The sequence below is a fragment of the Urocampus carinirostris genome, chromosome 1, assembly GCF_059441175.1.
Source record: "Urocampus carinirostris isolate Australia breed hairy pipefish chromosome 1, RoL_Ucar_1.0, whole genome shotgun sequence".
NCBI lineage: Eukaryota > Metazoa > Chordata > Actinopteri > Syngnathiformes > Syngnathidae > Urocampus > Urocampus carinirostris.
Genome location: NC_142349.1, coordinates 52,473,616 through 52,494,293, shown reverse-complemented (window position 1 = coordinate 52,494,293; position 20,678 = coordinate 52,473,616). Strand labels below are relative to the sequence as shown.

Below are 20,678 nucleotides of genomic sequence, written 5' to 3'. Positions count from 1 at the left end.
AACCATCCTGTATTTCCATTTGATAGCTTCTGAATTGCCCTAAACTGTCAACCAGACATTCTGTTATTACCTATATGTGATGTTGATGTCTGAGTATTGTCTGTGAAGCCTTTTGAGACTTCTTGTGATAATCATCTCCTCACTATAGATTTTACAGTAAGGAGATGATAGACTGTATTTTATACAGAAAAATTTTCACCCAGGGCAACACGGTGGTTAGCGCGTGTGCAGATTCCTCCTTCGTACAATACAGTTGAGTTATCTGCGTAGCAATGGAAACTAATATTATACTTGCGAATAATATCACCCAATGGAAGTATGTAAATTCTGAAAAGGAGGAGGCAAAGTATAAACCCTGCGGAACGCCACAGGTAACACTAAAGGGCTCAGGTGTTATTTCACCATATTTAACACAATCTAACCCAGGGGTGTCAAACTCATTTTAACTCGGGGGCCACACAATAGAACAAAAATTCTTTCGGGGGCCGGACTAGTAGATTAAAGAGAAAGAAATAAGAGAAAGAGGGAGGGAAAGGGGGGAGAGGGTGGGACAAAGAAAGAAAAAGAGAGAGAGGGAGAGAGTGTGAGGAACAAAAGATAAAATGTTGTGAGAGAGGGGGGAAAGAAAGGGAACGGAAGAAAGAAATCCAAAGAGAAATAGAAAGACAGAAGGAGAGAAAAGAGAAAAAGCGCAAAGGGTATGAAGAGAGAAAGAGAAAAGAGAGAAAAGGAAAAAAGGAAGTTAAAGTAAAAGAGGTTAAAAAACACAGAGAGAGAAAGAGACAAAGAGCAACAAAGGAAGAGAAAAAGAGACACAGAGAGTGAAAAAGACAGAGACAGTGGGAGAAAAGGGGTGGAAAAGAGAGAGAGAGATAAATAAATACAAGTACAGTGTCCTTGTGAGGGGCACCTGGAATTTGGCAACATCAAGTTGACATATTTCAACCTGCAGCTTGTTTTTCTCTTGCGCTTCTCTGAGTGTTGTCTCGCGGGCCGAATTCAATCCCTTAGCGGGCCTGATCTGGCCCGCGGGCCGCCTGTTTGACGCATGTGATCTAACCTATCTGAGAGGTAGTCTGTACAGCCTTTTGAGACTCCTTGTGACTAAGTGCTATACAAATAAAAATGACTTGACATGACTATAAACATTATAAAAGAAATAAGTTCAGTGGATCAGAATATAAAGGCTAAAATACTTTTCCCAATTTCTAATAATATTTCAATGATAATGAGTGCAATAAGATTTGCAGCAACAAATATTCCCAAACACATCATGTGTGATTTGTGCAAGTGGTTAAGGAAGAGGATGGGATACAAGTGCGCCTGACTTACTCACGCAGAGTAGCAGAGGGAGGGGGAATATGTGTACAAAGATCCGCCCACCCCTACTGCTCAACCAATGAAATTGCTCTGGAATCTTGGCTGGCGTTTTAGAATGTTTACAAATTATTCCGTGGGTTTTTACTCTTTAAATGTCTCAACAGTGAACATTCATTTGTTAGTGAGCTTCCATAATAGGATTCCATAGCAAATTAGAGCGAAAACGGGATGTCTCAGTATACAACCGTGACTTTGAATCGTAGCTTAGACTGTAGTCTATATATACCGCATTCAATCTCTGCTCAGATGCGTTGCTTCGGCTTCGCATATACTAAAATTGGAACGATACAGAGAAGATTAGCATGGCCCCTGCGCAAGGATGACACGCAAATTCGTGAAGCGTTCCTCATTTTCTTAACCTGAAAGTTACATGTTTTTAAATGAACGTTACAATTGTCAACATATGAATGCCTTTACCAATTTTCATTCTTGAACACATAAAAACCTCAACGTGAGGAAAATGAAGGAACCTTGAGAAGCGACGGCACATGAGGTGATTCCCCTTCCAGGATAACATATTTTATACTGAATATTTTTCACCCAGTATAAAATATGTCACTTGATTAAAATAGTGGGCGGTCAGTCTGACATTTGATCATTTCCGACACACGTTCGAGTTGCAGAGAACTATATGCTAAGGAGTTTGCCGATTTACTCCGGCAGGAAAGTGATTTTTATTTGTTAGGACATAGTGCCATATCCTCTATGACAACAATGACGTCAAATAACTATCAGACATCCATCCATTATCTGCACCGCTTATCCTCAGTAGGGTCACGGGGGTGCTGGAGCCCATCCCAGCTGTCTCCGAGCAGTGGACAGGGGACACCCTGAACTGGTTGCCAGCCAGTCGCAGGGCACACTGAGACGGACAATTTGCTCGCTCATTCACTTCTAGGGACATTTTGGATTTGCCAATTAATCTAACATGCATGTTTATGGAATGTGGGAGGAAACCAGAGTGCCCAGAGGAAACCCACGCAAGCTTGGGGAGAACATGCAGACTCCACACAGGAAGGTTGGTAGCTGGATTTGAACCCATGACCTCAGAACTGTGCCGCACACGTGCTAACCGCCGTGCTGCCCCATATCGGACATCTTATACTTATTTTATCTATCTCATGGATGACCTATATTTCATCCGGACAATGTCTGTGTAGTGTTTGTCAATGCTATATCCCTCACAGACTTGGTCATCCTTTTTATTTATTTTTTTATTTTCTATTTTCTATTATATTGGATCGAGGAAGCAGGTTTGTTATGAATGTGGTCTCCTATGGAGGTGACGAATTTAGAGATAAGATATTGTTGCCCTGAAAGAACATCTTGGAACTCAACCAACGGTTTTTGTGCTTTGTTGATGGATTCCAAGATGGCAATATCCTGGATCTTTTTGGGCAGCAGTAGCTCAGGAGATAGAGCGCTCATCCTGGGACCAAGATGTTACATGTTTGATTCTTGTCTCTTTCGGGTTAAATGCATGGTATGGCTCACGCTGACATCGGTTTGCGAGTAAATGGGTAAGTGTGAAGCACATTGTAAAGCGCTTTGGGAGGTCCTCAGTTGAAAAATGCTAAATAAATGCAGACAATTTATACTTAAATTATTTTACATTCGATTAGTTTTTTAACTGCTTGTCAATGCAACATTCACTGCAGCCTAGTCATCCTGGAAGAAGGATTACCTCATGTGCGATCCTTTCTGAAGGTTTCTTCATATTTCTCATGGTGAGGTTTTGAGTTGGGTCTTTTGAGTTTTTCCTTTCCCTCGTGTTTTAAATGTAAATGGTCTGCATTTATATAGCGCTTTTCAAGTCACTGAAGCCCTCCCAAAGCGCTTTACAATGTGCTTCACACGTTCCCTTTTTACACACACTAACTAACAGGTAATGGAGTTACCTATAACTAAAGTGCGGTGAAGTGGGACTACAACATGGGCTGAATTTGGGATGCTCTTTAACTGGTCCCCTTGAAAAGGGTGAACTGCTCAAGGAGAACAGAACATGGTTAACAACAAGCCATACCAGGACCATTGCCAGACATGAGTCTCAGGGACGGGTATCAAATGCACAGGGGGGCACAACTCACATGTGATCAGTCGGAAGCTAGGTGGACAAGCAAAACAGTGTCCTTGCAGCCATGTTGGCCTTCTCCACAAATGTCAGGCAGTGGTGTGATCTAAAGAAAAATGTGAACACTTATCTCTTATCTTATGTCATTAGAAATACATACCACAAACCTTTTGAGTTGTTCGAGATGAAACCTTTGTACCAAAAGTCCAGATATAGTACCTATCTTCATTTATCTCGTAGACTTGAGGACCGAGCGACACGATCTGCAGCCAATTTCAATGAACAGAAAGTCGACCCTAATTACTTAATTATTTTTTTACAAGGCATACATTATCTTGGCCAGCTTCATGAGAACAGTTTGCTGAAGGTTGCCCTGGATCAGATCACAGAGGGGCAATTACAGTTTACTCGTCTACAGCAGCACTTTGATACCTTGATCTTGGGCCAACCTGGTAGACACAGGTATTTACTTTTTTTTTCAAGTATTTCATTCATTCTTTTTCATATTTGAGTTGGAAGTATTTAATAATTTACCATCAAATTACACATCATTTCATTTTTATTTCCCCAGGGAGTATCATATACATGCAGGGAAGCTTGAAATGGCAGCCAACCTGAAGAAGCAGTTCCCAGGCGAGGAAAATGCTATTGATGAGTTTTTTAGATTAATGAAGGTAAAGTAAGATGATGTAATCCGTAATAAGGGGATAAATTATAGTTTCACAAAAGGGGGGGGGGGGTTGTGAGGGTCAAACAGAGTTGCCGGACACAACCGAATGTTTGATCTTACATTACACAGTCCAGCGTTTTTCCGAATTGCTCAGTCCACAATTTAGTAGATTTGGGAGTCCACAATTGAAAGGATTTGGGAGTAAAGTCGCCGTCGACGATAAAGCTCCGTTGGGGTAGTGCAAGCTGATGTTTAGCAGCGGGCAGGAGATATAGCGCTATGCTAACGTTAGCATCTGGTGAAACTGTTAGCGGTGGAAAGTATACAGCAAACACAAAGACCACAGTTAACTCTCCCGGTACATAGCTAGAAACTCCATATCGAGTGAGCATTGTGTGTCAATGGTTCCGCTATTATTGTAGCGCGTAGTCTCCAACCCCTGTTTTTACCGGAGTCTTCGTCTCGTTCGAACCGGTGATGTAATGCGGCGTCGGGAAAGCCAAGACTCCGTGATGGCAAAAAAAAGTCCTCCAATTCCGGACGTTGTTGGTGGCGATCCGCAGCTCAATTCACTCATTGTGGACGGATGGATCTGGCGTTGGTTGAACATGCTTGGGAGCGCTGGTCTGTGTGGTCGCCTTCTTAGCTTAGCTCAGCCTTTTCTCCGTCGTTGTCATTGTCGGCAGGCGGCAAATCTTCCAGGGAGATCCGGTGGTCTCTGTATATCCCTCGGGATGTAGTGGATATTATTGTAAATGCGAAGGGAGTCGAAGGGAAAATAAGAGGGATCAGGGGACACTGAAAAACAAAAGACGAACTGGAGCCCGAGCCGCAGCGTCTACCCGACGCGCCGCCATCTTGACTAGGATGTATCTAGCATACTGTAATCGAGGCCTGTGCAGCGCTTTGAGACGCTCTGTGATTAAGGGATATATAAATAAACGTAACTTGACTTTCGGTACTCCTTGCGGTGGATTGAGTAACCACATCAAGAATGCTTAGGATTACAGCAGGTTCACAAAAACTTTGATTTTGTCTGTTGAGTTTACATCAAAATAAGGCGAGAAGACAACAATGGGTTTTAAACTTGAAAGAAGAGCCGGGAGAAGTGCTTTCAGATAATAAAAATCCCATCCCTTCCTAAAGCTCTACTCTCAGCCCTGTTTTTTAAAATTAAAAACTAAAGGTTACAAAAAACAAATCAGCCCTAAATGGTGTGGATATCAAAGAACAACAACAATATTGATGTAACAGTCAAAACAACTAACAAGAATGAGTCGGAATGAGTAAATCGCCTCACATGAAATCTCCTTTGCACTCCCCCAATAGTAACTAACTGATCATTGTCAAACACTTCTGAGGGTGGAACAATGTTTTTGGGAATGATACGTTTTACATGTCCTACAAAAATATTAACTATGAGAATGAATATTAAATAATTATAATCTATGAATATTTATTCCTTTTTGCAGTTAGCCTCACGGCGGACACCACTTATTGCATCCTTGAAGATGATTCCATATTGGCTCGTCAACTTCCTTGTGTGGACTGGTCTATTAAATCACATATCTACCGTGTTTCGCCTGGCAACCACAAATCACTCTGAAATAATGTCCAGTCTCACAGAAAACAAAGACCTCCAGGCTTTATCGGCGTACCTTTTCTATGGTAGCAGATATTCCCCAGTTTGTTAAGGAAGTAGATTGACTCATTCATAATTGCAAACTTTGTTCTTCTTAAAGGTGTGCCTCCAAAAGAGTCAAGCTTTCTCATTAATGCACTTCTTCTTCATCATTACAAACGCGGTGCATACTATCCAAGAGGAGGAGCAAGTGAGTTTGCGTTTCACATCGTTCCTGTCATTCAGCAGAGTGGAGGTGATGTGCTGGTAAGGGCGCCAGTGCATCGAATACTGCTAAACCAGAAGGGGGAAGCTAGCGGTGAGTTCTTGAATATTCTTTTGAGATCATTCTTTTTTATGGTGTATACCTTTCAAATATTAATTAAACTGACTGGGGGAAGACCTCTTCCCCAAAGCCACCAACACACAAAACCGCAGTAGTGAAACACAGTTTCAAAGTGCAATGTCCCTGTTCTAAGTGCAATACCCCGGTTTAGTGCAATATACCAGTTCTTACTTTAGATGCTCTTGACTTCACTTGAAAACAGAAGAATTAAATTATTTGCAAAAGAAGTATTTTATTGCAGAAAAGTTCTTTACTTTATTTATTCGTGTACTGTTAAAGGTTTTACATTGAACTGTAATTTCCATAACTTGCAACGAACGTTTTTTCACTTGTCCCCTTGACAGTTTAAAGTGCAATATCCTTGTTCAAGTGCATTTACCGGTTGTCTATAGTTCTTATTGCAGATATAAAATCTTTATATTAAAGTTGAAGAAAGAAAGACCTTATTACACTTTCTCTACAAAAAAATGCTATTAAAATGTTATCAAAAAATACTGCATTTATTATGTCAAAATATGTTAGGTGGATTTTTTTTTTCTAATTTGTTTATTTATTGAGCTATATCATGTGTGATAGGGGTGACTGTGCTCAAAGGACAAAATGAGATTGAAATCCACGCTCCAATCGTCATATCCAATGCTGGAATCTTCAACACTTTCCAAAAGTTTCTTCCACAGCACGTACAAGAAAAATCAGGTGATCGCTCATGTACTGTGCCTTGCAAAACTATTAGCCCCCATGAACTTTTTTAAACATTGCCATATTACCAGCTCAGTAGCCTAGATGGTAAGGCGCCCGCTTTGAGACTGGGAGGTCGGTGGTTCGCGCCCCGGCCGAGTCATTCCTAAGACTTAAAAAGTGGTCGGCGGCGCCCTCTGTTGGCTGCGGCTGCATCGGCTCGCTACAACGGGTCAGGTGCAATCGACATTTCGTTCTGTGTACATTGTTACACAGAATGTCAATACAAGGAAATTATTATTATTATTATTATTATTTCAGGCTTTAAACTAAAAAAGGCTCAAAAAGGACTTAATCTTTTAATAACAAGTGAGAAATCGTGAAAGGAAATCAAATGTAACGATTGCCCATTGACCTCACCTGTGCCCGCTCGTTTGGCGCCAGCTGCTGCTCATTGCCTGATTGGCTCTTCTATTTAAACTCAGTGCTCTCATTCACTCCTTGTCAGTCCGTCAACGAACCTCTGCACTTGCAAGGCAAGCATTTTGACTCTGCGGTATCTTGCTCGTGTATCCAGTATCCGGTATCCATCCCGTCTGTCCCGTCCTGTCCGGTATCTTGCTCATGTATCCAGTATCCGGTATCAATCCCTTCTGTCCCGTCCTGCCCGGTATCTTGCTCGTGCATCCTGTGTTCGGTATCGATCCCGTCCGTCCAGTATCTTGCTCGTGCATCCTACATCTGGTATCAATTCCATCTGTCCCGTCCTGTCCGGTATCTTGCTCGTGCATCCTGTAACAGGTATCGGTCCCGTCTGTCCCGTCCTGTCCGGTTCCTGCTCGTGTATCCTGTATCTGTTATCGATCCCGTCTGTTCTGTCCGGTATCCTGCTCGCCTGCCTCTGGCTTCCTGTTTTCCCGCGCCTGACTTCTCTGCCCCATTAGCATTTGTTTTCCCGCGCATTACTGCTTCACTTCCGTAAAATATAGCTTGGTGTGAAAACCTTACACGTTTGGGTCCACCGTCTGTTCGGGTTCTGACACCGAATGTATTCAAGATTTTACATTGTTGCTAAAAATTAAAGAATTGAAAAGTAGGGGTTTCCCCCTTTTTCTTGATACTTTACACAACCTCTTTTTTGTATGTCTCAATAAGTTTTGCACAAGTTTTGAAACCGACATATTTGCCCATTCTTCCTCACAGAACAGCTCAGATATTTTGGAGACCCCAGCATGTTTTTTAAATAAATTTGCCACTTAGCGGGGCCGAAAGTTAAGAAGTCTCAGTAAGTTTGCAGTGGTTTTATGGTCTCTCTATATTAAAATTATTGCTCGCACAGTGTTACCCTAGATGTGTAAATATTGGGAAAAAAATTGTTTCCCATTCCTGCTTTGAATAGTTCCACAACTTTTTGGTCCTCATAATGCCGTCTGTTCTCCACTGTCTCAATTTAACAGACCTCTGAGCCTATTATTAAGCGGCTGCATTTAAACTATGACTTAATGTCACTCCATTGTATTTTGTTTGTCAATGTTAGTTAATTAGGTCGACTTTGGATAATTTCGAAGTCATCAGGGAACTTCTGGAGTCAATTTGCTCAGCTGAGTGAACAGGGGGGCAATTTTAACACCTACTTTTGAGTTCTTAATGGTAAATGATAAATGTCGAAATTATTTGGTTTCATATATTAATAACTCCTCCTTGATCTGCTACCTTATCGTGGTGGAGGAGTTTGTGTGTCCCAATGATCCTAGGAGCTATGTTGTCGGGGGCTTTAAGCCCCTGGTAGGGTCACCCATGGCAAACAGGTCCTAGGTGAGTGGCCAGACAAAACGCAGATCAGAAGACCCCTAATGATGAGAGAAAACTTTGGTCCTCGATTTCCCTCGCCCGGACGCGGGTTACCGGGGCCCCCTTCTGGAGCCAGGCCTGGAGGTGGGGTCCGCTGGCGAGCGCCTGGTGGCCGGACCCTTACCCACGGGGGCCGGCCGGGCACAGCCCGAAGGGACGACGTGGGACCCTCTTCCCATGGGCTCACCACCTGTAGGAGGGGCCAAAGGGGTCGGGTGCGCAGAGAGCTGGGTAGCAGCCAAGGGAGGGGTCCTTGGCGCGACGATCCCCGGCTACAGAAACTGGCTTTTGGGACATGGAACGTTACCTCTCTGGCAGGGAAGGAGCCCGAGTTGGTGCGTGAGGTTGAGAAATTCCGACTAGATATAGTCGGACTCACCTCTACGCACGGCTTGGGCTCTGGTACCAGTCCTCTCGAGAGGGGTTGGACTCTCTTCCACTCTGGAGTTGCCCGTGGTGAGAGGCGCAGAGCCGGTGTGGGCATATTAATTGCTCCACGGCTCGGCGCCTGTACGTTGGGGTTCACCCCGGTAGACGAGAGGGTAGCCTCCCTCCGCCTTCGGGTGGGGGGACGGGTCCTGACTGTTGTTTGTGCTTATGCACCAAATAGCAGTTCGGAGTACCCAACCTTCTTGGGGTCCTTAGAGGGTGTGCTTGAGAGCGCGCCCCCTGGGGACTCCCTCGTACTGCTGGGAGACTTCAACGCTCACGTGGGCAATGACAGTGAGACCTGGAAGGGCGTGATTGGGAAGAACGGCCCCCCTGACCTGAACCCGAGTGGTGTTTCGTTATTGGACTTCTGTGCTCGTCATGGTCTGTCCATAATGAACACCATTTTCAGACATAAGGGTGTCCATATGTGCACTTGGCACCAGGACACCCTAGGCCGTAGTTCGATGATCGACTTTGTCATCGTTTCGTCGGACCTGCGGCCGCATGTTCTGGACACTCGGGTGAAGAGAGGGGCGGAGCTGTCAACTGATCACCACCTGGTGGTGAGTTGGCTTCGATGGTGGGGGAAGATGCCGGCCCGACCCGGCAGACCCAAGCGTGTTGTGAGGGTCTGTTGGGAACGGCTGGCAGAATCTCCTGTCAGAAGAAGTTTCAATTCACAACTCCGGCAGAACTTCGCCCATGTCCCGAGGGAGGCGGGGGACATTGAGTCCGAGTGGACCATGTTCCGCGCCTCCATTGTCGAGGCGGCTGATCGGAGCTGTGGCCGCAAGGTAGTCGGTGCCTGCCGCGGTGGCAACCCTCAGACCCGTTGGTGGTCACCGGCGGTGAGGGATGCCGTCAAGCTGAAGAAGGAGTCTTATCGGGCCTTCCTGGCCTGTGGGACTCTGGAAGCAGCTGGCAGGTATCGGCTGGCCAAGCGGAATGCGGCTTTGGCGGTTGCCGAGGCAAAAACTCGGGCATGGGAGGAGTTTGGCGAGGCCATGGAAGCCGACTTCCGAACGGCTTCGAGGAAATTCTGGTCCACCATCCGACGTCTTAGGGGGAGGAAGCGGTGTGCCATCGACACTGTGTATAGTGCCGATGGGGCGCTGCTGACCTCGACCCGGGACGTTGTGAATCGGTGGGCGGAGTACTTCGAAGACCTCCTCAATTCCACCGGCACGTCTTCCTCTGGGGAAGCAGAGCCTGAGGACTCTGGGTTGGGCTCTCGTATCACTGGGGTTGAAGTCACCGAGGTTGTCAAAAAACTCCTCGGTGGCAGGGCCCCGGGGGTCGATGAGATCCGCCCAGACTTCATTAAGGCTCTGGATGTTGTGGGCGTGTCATGGTTGACGCGCCTCTGCAACATCGCGTGGACATCGGGGACAGTGCCTCTGGACTGGCAGACTGGGGTGGTGGTTCCCGTCTTTAAGAAGGGGGACCGGAGAGTGTGTTCCAACTACAGGGGAATCACACTTCTCAGCCTCCCTGGTAAGGTCTATTCAGGGGTACTGGAGAGGAGGGTCCGCCAGGAAGTCGAATCTCGGATTCAGGAGGAACAGTGTGGTTTTCGTCCTGGCCGTGGAACACTGGACCAGCTCTATACACTCTTCAGGGTCTTTGAGGGTGCATGGGAATTTGCCTGTCCGGTCTACATGTGTTTTGTGGACTTGGAGAAGGCATTCGACCGTGTTCCTCGGGAGGCCCTGTGGGGGGTGCTTCGGGAGTATGGGGTACCGCACAGTCTTATCCGGGCTGTGCGGTCCCTGTATGCCCGGTGCCAGAGTCTGGTCCGCATTGCCGGCAATAAGTCGGATTCGTTCCCGGTGAGGGTTGGGCTCCGCCAGGGCTGCCCTTTGTCACCGATTCTGTTCATAACTTTTATGGACAGAATTTCTAGGCGCAGCCTTGGCGGGGATGGAGTCCGGTTTGGGGGCCTCAGCATTGCGTCACTGCTTTTTGCAGATGACGTGGTGCTGTTGGCTTCCTCAGCCCGTGATCTTCAGCTCTCGCTGGAGCGATTCGCAACCGAGTGTGAAGCGGCCGGGATGGGGATCAGCACCTCCAAGTCCGAGGCCATGGTTCTCAGTCGGAAAAGGGTGGTATGCTCCCTCCGTGTCGGGGAGGAGGTCTTGCCCCAAGTGGAGGAGTTCAAGTATCTTGGGGTCTTGTTCACGGGTGAGGGTAGGATGGAACGGGAGATCGACAGACGGGTCGGTGCAGCGTCTGCCGTCATTCGGACCCTGTACCGGTCTGTCGTGGTGAAGAGGGAGCTGAGCCGAAAGGCAAAGCTCTCGATCTACCAGTCCATCTACGTTCCTACCCTCACCTATGGTCATGAACTTTGGGTCATGACCGAAAGAACTCGATCCCGGATACAAGCGGCCGAAATGAGTTTCCTCCGCAGGGTGGCTGGGTTCTCCCTTAGAGATAGGGTGAGAAGCTCAGTCATCCGGGAGGGACTCGGAGTAGAGCCACTGCTCCTCCGCGTTGAGAGGAGCCAGTTGAGGTGGCTCGGGCATCTAATAAGGATGCCTCCTGGACGCCTCCCTCGGGAGGTGTTCCGGGCATGTCCCACCGGCAGGAGGCCCCGGGGGCGGCCCAGGACACGTTGGAGAGACTATGGCTGAGTCCCATTCTTCGCACTTTCACTCGCTATGTGCCCTAGTCACTCGGTTTGCGCGTTCACGTGAAAATGGGGTGTGTCCCGATACTCTCAAGACCGAGGCAGAAGTGCCCTCAAACCATGTCGTAGCCACTTCAAGACCGAGGGGGCTCTCGACCTCACTTGGCGGCGAAGTGACTACCCAGAAGGCTTTGCGAATTCTCAATATCAACAAACATGCCCGGAAAGGAACCGCACAAATGTAAGTAGTTTTCCACAACCACGCATGTATTTGCAACAAAATGTATTGAGATATCTTAGTTAGACGTAAATGCAATAGAAAATCGTATTTTCGCGTTAAAACACGAACATTGCAAAATCGCTACTTTACGAAGTGCACTAATCTACCAAGGGAGCTGGCAAAAAAAAAATCTTCACGCTACAAACTTTAAAGTAGGATAACTGGGCAGAAAATCACGGTTCAGCCCATCCCTGTTTTTATCTTAAACGAGTCGTCCTTTTACATCTACTGTACATGGCCAGTCGCTAAAGGAGCATAGTCAGAATACCGTTCTGGACATAAGCGCTTGTTTACTGCACACAATTTCGGGTGTCGTGTTTTATTTACAATATGATTCTTTCATGTGAGATCAGAATGCATTAGTTTTCATCATGCATTATGAGTAATGTCTCCGAATTTCACGTGGAAATACAGTTGAAACAAACTACTATCACATAGTCCACTGCCTTCTCTGTAAACACATATTAAGTAAACTAATTACCTTCTCAAAATGTTGTCCAAATGTGGAGACAATTCTAAAGCATATGTGATGCTGGCCAATAGAAGGCTTATACAGCCATAAGAATAACATGTCAATTTTGTGTATCTATTCACTATCAAATAATTATCCAGAACACATCCTATAATTTCCTGTCTCACATCAACTTGCTGAGCATCCTATACTCAGTTGTTTTTGTACAATACATCAGCATTAAGTAATTCTTGTTTTTTCCACCCAACCTAAAGGCCACTGTAGAACGTCCCGTGGAAGAGCTGGTCACCATCACAGCTACCACGCCATCCACACCACCGGGCACGTCGTTGGCACCTTCTAATCCGGCGCCAAACCCCAAATCACCCAGAAAAAAAAGGAAGCACGATACACTCCTTGACTTTTTGAAAGCGGAGTCTGCCGGAGTGAGGAAAAGGCTCGAAGAAACTGTGGCCAAAACTGAGCGGTTCCCGTCCTTTTTGGGAAGCTCGTGGACAAATTTCCAGAACAGTGACATCTCTGCAATGTTTCCCTTTGTTTTATAAAAGGATAATATTGTTTTTTTTATTAAGAACTCAATGAAGTTCCAGTTTGTGTTTTCCAGCTTCATGGAAGTATTGGTATATTTTTGTTAAAATTTGTGACACATTATTTACTATTATGTATTTTGGCCCAATGTGAGTTTGTTTTTCTGAAAGTAAACTATTATTTAAGCTGGAGTGATTTGTAGTTGTTTTCTGTCCAACAGTCACATAGTTCACACACAGTATCTCACATCATTATGAAATAAACCACCAAGGTGTTACTCAAAATGAAGATGTTTATTGAATAGTAATGCAGAAAAGCACATAATGCAAATGTGGGTCTGACTTAAAGAGCCTAAATATGGCTTTTGGGCAATTTATTCCATATTAACTGTGGACAATTCTTTGTACGGTGGACCTGGGAACCCTGGAGACCCGTGACACCACACGGTAGGACAGAGCGTGGGCCAGCCAGTACACGTAGATCAGGACCTCCAGCCACGGCCCTGTTCCCTCTTTAGCAGCTCATGCAGGGCCCACATAACCTTCTTGCTCAACCTTAAGTCCTGAATGAGTTCTGACTCCACATCCAACCATAAGCACAGGATGGGAACATTCCTGTCCAACCTGTCCACGCTTATGGGACAGCCACTCTGGAACACAATAGATAACAATTTAGACATAAAAGTGGGCATAGAAAAGAAAAAGACCGCTTTAACTGTGATGTAAGCATCATGAAAAAATGTTGAAATGACCTTTTTTATATCCAATGACAACTCTTTTGAATTAAATTCCTTATGAACTAAGGTTTTTGGGTCGTACAGGGAAGTTTGGTGACGATATTATGTCAGCTTAAGGGTCAGGTGGACTGTTCTTGTGTTTGTTTACTTTTCGTCATGTCACACATTCAAAACCCCTACTATATGTCATAAAATGGCATTAAGATACTAATAAGTAGATTGCCATTTATGTCTACACAAACATAGGGTATTATGTGAACGTGCATTGTATGTTAACTCTTACTGTATTTGACCGAACGGGTCATTTTTTTTAATGAGTGTACGTACCTTGTAAAGATGAATCAGCACTACATAGCGCCGAAGCTGTCTTCAGTATAGCACATTTCTCCTCCGTTGATTGGAGACACGGAAAAGATGATGAGCTTTCAGGCAATCGGTAATAACACAGCTGTAGCGGGCATTTTTAACGTTGCACGAACTCTCCAACTGACACACTACGTTGAGACTCGAGTTGTTTACATGTGACGTAGGCCTATACGTCACTAAGGTCTACAGCCAATTAATATTACCGCCATCTCCTGGACAGGGGTGGAACCTTGCAAGTCTTGTCCAAACCTTTTCCGCTTTGCACTTCACTCGCGGAGGGCACTCCTCTTCGAGGGACCTCACTGGAGGGTCCTCAGGGCCGAGTGAGAGAAATGGGATTGGGCCTATGTCTCTCGGCTGGCTTGGGAACGCCTCGGGATCCCGTCGGATGAGCTGGAGGAAGTGGCTGGGGATAGGGACGTCTGGGCTTCCCTTTTGGCGCTGCTGCCTCCGCGACCCGACCTCGGATAAGCGGAAGACAATGGATGGATGGATGGATATTAATTTCTATAAATATATATATATATATATATATATATATATATATATATATATATATATATATTTTTTTTTAGTGTTTAAAACCTGAAATGTTGCAATATTACAAAAACTTCTTGAGGAGCCAATACTTTTGCTAGGCACTGTATGAAAAGTTGGAAATTAAATGTTTTTTTATTTTTATTTTCTTAAATTATTTGCTGATTATGTTTGCGCAGAGATCCACTCATTGCTGAAAATGGTGCGCCACGGCATGGGTTCCTTCTTGGTCTTTGTTGGTCTGGATGGAACCAAAGAAGAGCTAGGAATTGTTTCCACCAATTTTTGGATGTATAAAGACAACAACTTGGACACACTGTAAGTGAATTTTTGTCTCCAATTTCCATTTAAAATGCACTCTAACCCTGGCAATATGTTTGTCATAAAATGTATCACTGAATGAGGCTTATAAAACAGTTATATTAATACTAAAAAATGAACATGACAAAAATGAGTGTGTATTACCGTAATATTTAGCTTAGTATCTTTCATTAAACCAAGATCTTTCAAGTAATAAAAATGTTTTGGATTTTTGCAAAATTATTAACACAAACACCTGCCTTATTTCTAGTCTAATTATGTTAATGTGCTTAATTTTAGACAATATTCCTTAAAATCACCCTTATTTAACTCATTGAGTGCCACAGACATTAAAAGACTTTTGATGTCATCCGTGCTAGGTGCCAACAAAGTGAAAAGACATTTTTTGGCAGGATAAAGAGGGCTTTGTGTATTGAACGGGCGTGACTGTCTATTTGAGTGAGACTGTGATTGGCTGGTGTATGCTGTCAGTCAGACAGCCGGGGTGGGTGGGCGAAAGTACAAGTCAACGTGTTTGAACCAAAACAACTTGGGAAGCATGGCGACCACTAGTTTTTGGCGGCTTGTTACATTGAAATCAATCGGAGGAAAATCAGAAGAGCACAATGCAATGGTGACCAACAGTGGGTGCTCCATGTTCTATTAGCAGTTTTAGTAGAGCAACCGAGGCGACGTCGGAAGATGACCTCAAAGCAAGGCTGCAGGTCCCCATTACTGCATATATACGGCTCGCGAACCATATATGGCTCTTTCCGTGAGTGCATACAGCTCGGAAATAAAATTTGGCTGATGCATAATTTTCTGTGCCGTTCCAAAATCAGGTGTTCAAAAGCAGGTTATGGTACATGCGAAGCAGACGCAACAAATGATAAGTTCCTGGTCCAGTCCAATGTATATATAGGACACATTTTATACTACAGTTTACAGTGTCACACTAACATACCCGGATTCATCAGTAGGTCCCTAAGAAACCCTTTAAATGGAAGCTCGTTAAACTTTGTATGTTCACTGATGTGATAATTTATGATGGAGACTCACAGAGCAAACTGCAAATACCTGACAATGCCAGCGAACCATTAAGAGAAATTTGATTGGGTGAGTGGTGGATCTCTGCCCACCCCTTTCTCTGTCTCTCTTTAGCTTAGAGCATTCCGCGCCGAAGGTAAATATGACAACTTCCTTAACGTTTACAGTATTTTGTGACATTTTTACAAAAGAACTTTACTTGCACCTTTGAAACCATTATTTAGGACAAAAACGACAGTCAAAATGAGCCTAAACAAATTTTAAATGGTATTTTTATATTGATATGGGACACAGGTAGGGCAGCACGGCGGCGCAGTGGTTAGCGCTTGTGCGGCACAGTTCATGTCTCGGGAACCTGTCGTGGGTTCAAATCCAGCTCCAGACTTCCTGTGCGGAGTTTGTATGTTCTCCCCGTGCTTGCGTGGGTTTCCTCCGGGCACTCCGGTTTCCTCCCACGTTCCAAAAACATGCATTTCAGGTGAACTGGCCGGTCTAAATTGTCCCTAGGTGTGAATGAGCGAATGAGCTGTCTGTCCCTGTGTGCCTTGCGACTGGCTGGCAACCAGTTCAGGGTGTCCCCTGCCCACTGCCCGGAGATGGCTGGGATGGGCTCCAGCCCCCCCGCGACCCTAATGAGGATAAGCGGTATGGCTAATGAGATGAGATGAGATGGGACACAGGTTCTGTTATTATTATCATTTCATAGATTTAATCAAATCATCAAATGACACATAGTGAAATAAAATCTTTTGAAGAATTAGATTTTGACTGGGGGGCAGGTTTAGTGATTTTGTTGAATTTAGTCTTAAAATATATGACGTGGCTGTTGCAAATTTTTTTTTAAATATTTTTTTCCAGACCCCTGCTCTATAGCATAGTGATTTTAAAGACAAATATACTTTCACACGTTTTGATGGATTTAAAAATGTAAATGGTCTGCATTTACAGTATATAGCAGTTTTCAAGTCATTGAAGAACTCCCAAAGCACTTTACAATGTGCGTCACACTTTTCCCTTTCACACACTAACTAACCAATAGCAGCGTCAGCCATGCAAGGCAACTACCTGCTGTCTGGGGCATTAGGGATTCAGTGTCTTGCCCGAGGACACTTCGACATATAACACAGAGTAGCCGGGAATCGAACCTGCGACCTGTTGATCCCCAGACGAGTGCTTTACCTCCTGAGCTAATTTTTGATTAAGTCATTCAACTTGATGAGACCCTGTTAAACAGTAATTACAATATTTCTATCAATGTCCTCAAACCTTTTCGCCATCATACGTAATTTAAAAAAATTGACATTCTTGGTTAGTGCTGTTACTATTACTATCGGTGTTACTAACCAACAAGTATGGAATTAAAATGTAGCAAGTATATATGTTTATATGGCTAAATAATACATCTTACAGTTGTCATTTGGTTTTGATTTGGTATTACATGGTGTATATGTGTGTGGCTGTCTTTAAAATATGTGAAAAGAATGGAACACTATTCTTCGCTGAGCAGAGAGGAGGTACTGGGAAACATTCCGATGATGTTCATCACCTTTCCATCTGCAAAAGACCCGACATCTAACATTCGACAACCAGGTAACTCCCTGTTAATACAGAGTTTTTTTCCAACATTCATCAAATGGGTGACCCATTGTACCTAGCGGTTTTGTGCAGGACCACAAGTTATAAACAGCATCTTTGTTACTCCCAGAATATTTTTCATTAGTTTCCATCTTTTGCAAACGTTTTATTTCATTTTATTTATTATTTCAGAAGAAACAATCTGTTTCCATGAGTGAATGGAAATCTTCCTTTTATTGTTGTTGTATTTCATTCAGCACAAAGGTATTTCTTTAATTTAAGCGCACTACTTAAAAGTTGCCAATGTTAGATAGGTAGTGAACGTCCACCCTGCTGTAAGTAATAATATAAATCATGCTCCTTTTCAAAATGATGCTCACCTACTGTTATTGCTAGTCGATGGAAGAGGCCATTTAAATGCAAAAGGAGGTTACTACAGTACTTCGAGAGTAAATGCAAAACCTGTGTAAAGACTAAAGTAAACTAATCACTGGTCAGTTGCCCACAGACATCTGTTTTGATTTCAAATGAGGAATGACAGACAAAGGATGACATAAGAAGTATATTCTGGGCTTGTGAACAGGACAAAATCATGCCTAAAATAAGCATCGCAAATGGCTGATTACTGTTTTGAGAAGAAAGGGGCGTGGATTGACAAAAAACAAACTTAACTGAGATTGGATATTCCAGTCACAGTGAGGGAGCGACATCTTTACAAGAAACCTTTGTTAAGACCGGATGTAACTGGATTTTGTAGTTGGTATGATAAGATTATGGCAGACTTATCAGAACACCATTTATAAAACATTGTCAGGAAAAGTACAATAACTGAATTGATACCTTGAATCGTCAAATGAATACATCAAGTAAAGACATGATTCTAATATCTGGATAAACATGAAGTGCATTTTAAACAACTTATTCAAAAACGTGATAATCAAAGTAATGATGTGATGATTAAATAATAAAACTATTGTTCCTGGCAATTTTGACTACATATTCAGTGACACATTTTATAATCAACCAGTAGCTCTCCAGATGCCTGTTTTGCTGAACAGAACAGGAGGAAACACAAAAACGAGGGAGCAAAAATAAAAAAATCATGTCATTGCTATGACGTGTTGCAAACACTTGGTAAAATGACCAATTCATCATTATATTGTATAAAATCTGTCTGCCGTTGCCCCGAGCAGCCCATTTTCTACGATTCTTCACTCATGCTACTTCTAATGAAATGAAATGATCTGCATTTAAATAGCGCTTTTCAAGTCAAGACATCCCAAAGCGCTTTGATTGATTTCAAATTTGGCTTGTACTTTCCAAAACCAACTGCCCTTAAAAAAAAAATCATCACAAATTTTTGAAAAATTATGTAGCAGCGGTGCGGTCTCGTATTTTGCCTTTTGTGAGATTTTTTTCCACAAAAGTTAAATAACAAATTATATCTCCAGTCATTTGTGTATTTGTGCAAATTCTTCTCATGCTTGTCTCATGACTTGTCTGTTTAGGAAAATCCTGTATGACTCTGTTAACCATGGCTCGCTATGAGTGGTTTGAAGAATGGGAGGGGACAAAGCTTGGGAAGAGGGGACAGGATTACCTTGATCTGAAAACTGCTATGTCTGAGGAACTGCTGAAGTGGGCCATTACCATCTTCCCTCAATTAAAAGACAAGGTTTGTGCTACTTTAGTACAGCATGTTTATTTGTATTAGTGTGTTTTAAGATACCAATGCATATTTATAAAATTACTAAAAACAGAATTGCAACAATATTCTTCTCATAAGAAATTGATACACGTTATTGCCACATTTGCTTTTTCACATGAAGTCAGATCATTTTATTTATGTTACTCACCACAATCTTGCTCAGAGACATATTCTTCCCCAGGGCCAACATATCCTTAAATGAACGCACAAAACTGTGAAAACATAACTTCAACAGTTTTGGGTTTATTTCTCTTTTTTTTGTAGCCAAATGAAACTGTGTTTTCACAGTATAAATATACAATATGCATTATTGCACAAAACTGTGAAAAAATATATATATAATTTGATCACTGGCCTAAACTGGCTGGCCTTTGGTCATGACTGCTTAAGTCTATTAAAATAGTGATATCAAATGATGTAATGCATTTTTATGTTTGAATTACTTGTATTCATTTCAGGTGGTAATGATAGATGCGGCTACCCCTTTGACTAATTCTCATTATTTGGGTGCACCAAGAGGTGAGATGTATGGTGCTGAACACAATTTGGAGCGCTTCACCCCAGACACTGTTGCAAGGACAAGACCACAAACACCAATTAGCGGTCTTTACCTCACAGGTAGTTAAAGTAGAAGAACTACTTCATACAAGTAAGTGTTTCTCATTTTACAGCATCTAATATTGTCTTTGTTTACAGGCCAGGATGTGTTCTGTAATGGCATGGCTGGAGCTATGCATGGAGGATTACTCTGTGCCTCAGCAATCCTAAATCAGATCCTTTATATTGACCTTCTAGCGCTTAAGAATCGTCTTAAAAAAAGAAAGGCAAATCATAAGCCTAACTGAAAGCAATTCGACTTACTCAAAATCCGTAACAAAAACTATCCCAATGCAATGTATAATGTGTTATTGTTACATTGTATTCCACAACATCTAAATGAAAATAAAACGAATACGCTTGAACAAAAATGTTTTTTGAGCTTGAGTTTAAATGTTTAGAATTTTTGTAATTGAAATCTTTTCTGCCAAAAATCACCAAAAGTCAGGATTTGTACACCCTTTTCATGGCCAAATATAAGCACTTTTCAAGCACTTTCAAGGACATTTTTCTCCAAACTTCCAGTGCCTTCAAAGGAAGAAATCCAGCACTGTTCAAATGAATGTTTTTGTTGTTTTTGACTTTGATGACTAAAATGAAGTGTTCCTATCTAGGCTGCTATAAACTGACATGAATTCTGTCATTCTGCTTCAACAATGCATGCACAGCTTGGCTACGTCACACTAAAAAAAAGGGCTCTATAGGTGTTGGGTTATAATTGAGTTCAATACCGAAGACACAAGAAGAAACAAAGTCTCCCAGACCATAATTACTACATTAATGAAACATGCTTTCCCGTATTGGAACATCCTGAGTTTATACTAGGTGTCAATCTAATGTATAGTGCAAAGTCT

General features: G+C 43.2%; 1 protein-coding gene, 2 long non-coding RNA genes and 1 other non-coding gene across 6 annotated transcripts in view; 3 read left to right on the top strand and 1 right to left on the bottom strand.

Annotated features, from left to right (window-relative positions):
* The window catches only part of LOC148375125 (all-trans-retinol 13,14-reductase-like), a 31,921-nt gene extending 11,758 nt beyond the window's left edge, over positions 1-20,163 (top strand). For all 3 annotated transcript variants that reach the window (XM_088344897.1, XM_088344898.1, XM_088344896.1), the window contains 10 exons: positions 3,775-3,913; positions 4,023-4,125; positions 5,594-5,789; positions 5,864-6,061; positions 6,665-6,784; positions 14,777-14,915; positions 17,425-17,534; positions 19,028-19,194; positions 19,686-19,845; positions 19,924-20,163. In XM_088344897.1, the coding sequence (XP_088201023.1) occupies positions 3,775-3,913; positions 4,023-4,125; positions 5,594-5,789; positions 5,864-6,061; positions 6,665-6,784; positions 14,777-14,915; positions 17,425-17,534; positions 19,028-19,194; positions 19,686-19,845; positions 19,924-20,072 (1,481 nt within the window). In that variant the 3' untranslated portion in view covers positions 20,073-20,163. The remainder of the gene's footprint in view (positions 1-3,774; positions 3,914-4,022; positions 4,126-5,593; positions 5,790-5,863; positions 6,062-6,664; positions 6,785-14,776; positions 14,916-17,424; positions 17,535-19,027; positions 19,195-19,685; positions 19,846-19,923) is intronic.
* LOC148375128 (U6 spliceosomal RNA) lies at positions 1,629-1,734 on the top strand. Its single transcript, XR_015849359.1, has one exon. It is a non-coding gene; the product is annotated as a U6 spliceosomal RNA (small nuclear RNA).
* LOC148375127 (uncharacterized) lies at positions 11,413-13,149 on the top strand. The gene is made up of 2 exons (XR_015851453.1): positions 11,413-11,919; positions 12,685-13,149. It is a non-coding gene; the product is annotated as an uncharacterized LOC148375127 (long non-coding RNA).
* On the bottom strand, positions 13,233-14,399 carry LOC148375126 (uncharacterized). The gene is made up of 2 exons (XR_015851454.1): positions 14,022-14,399; positions 13,233-13,607 (listed from the first exon to the last, which is right to left on the bottom strand). It is a non-coding gene; the product is annotated as an uncharacterized LOC148375126 (long non-coding RNA).
* Positions 20,164-20,678: the final 515 nt, after the last annotated feature.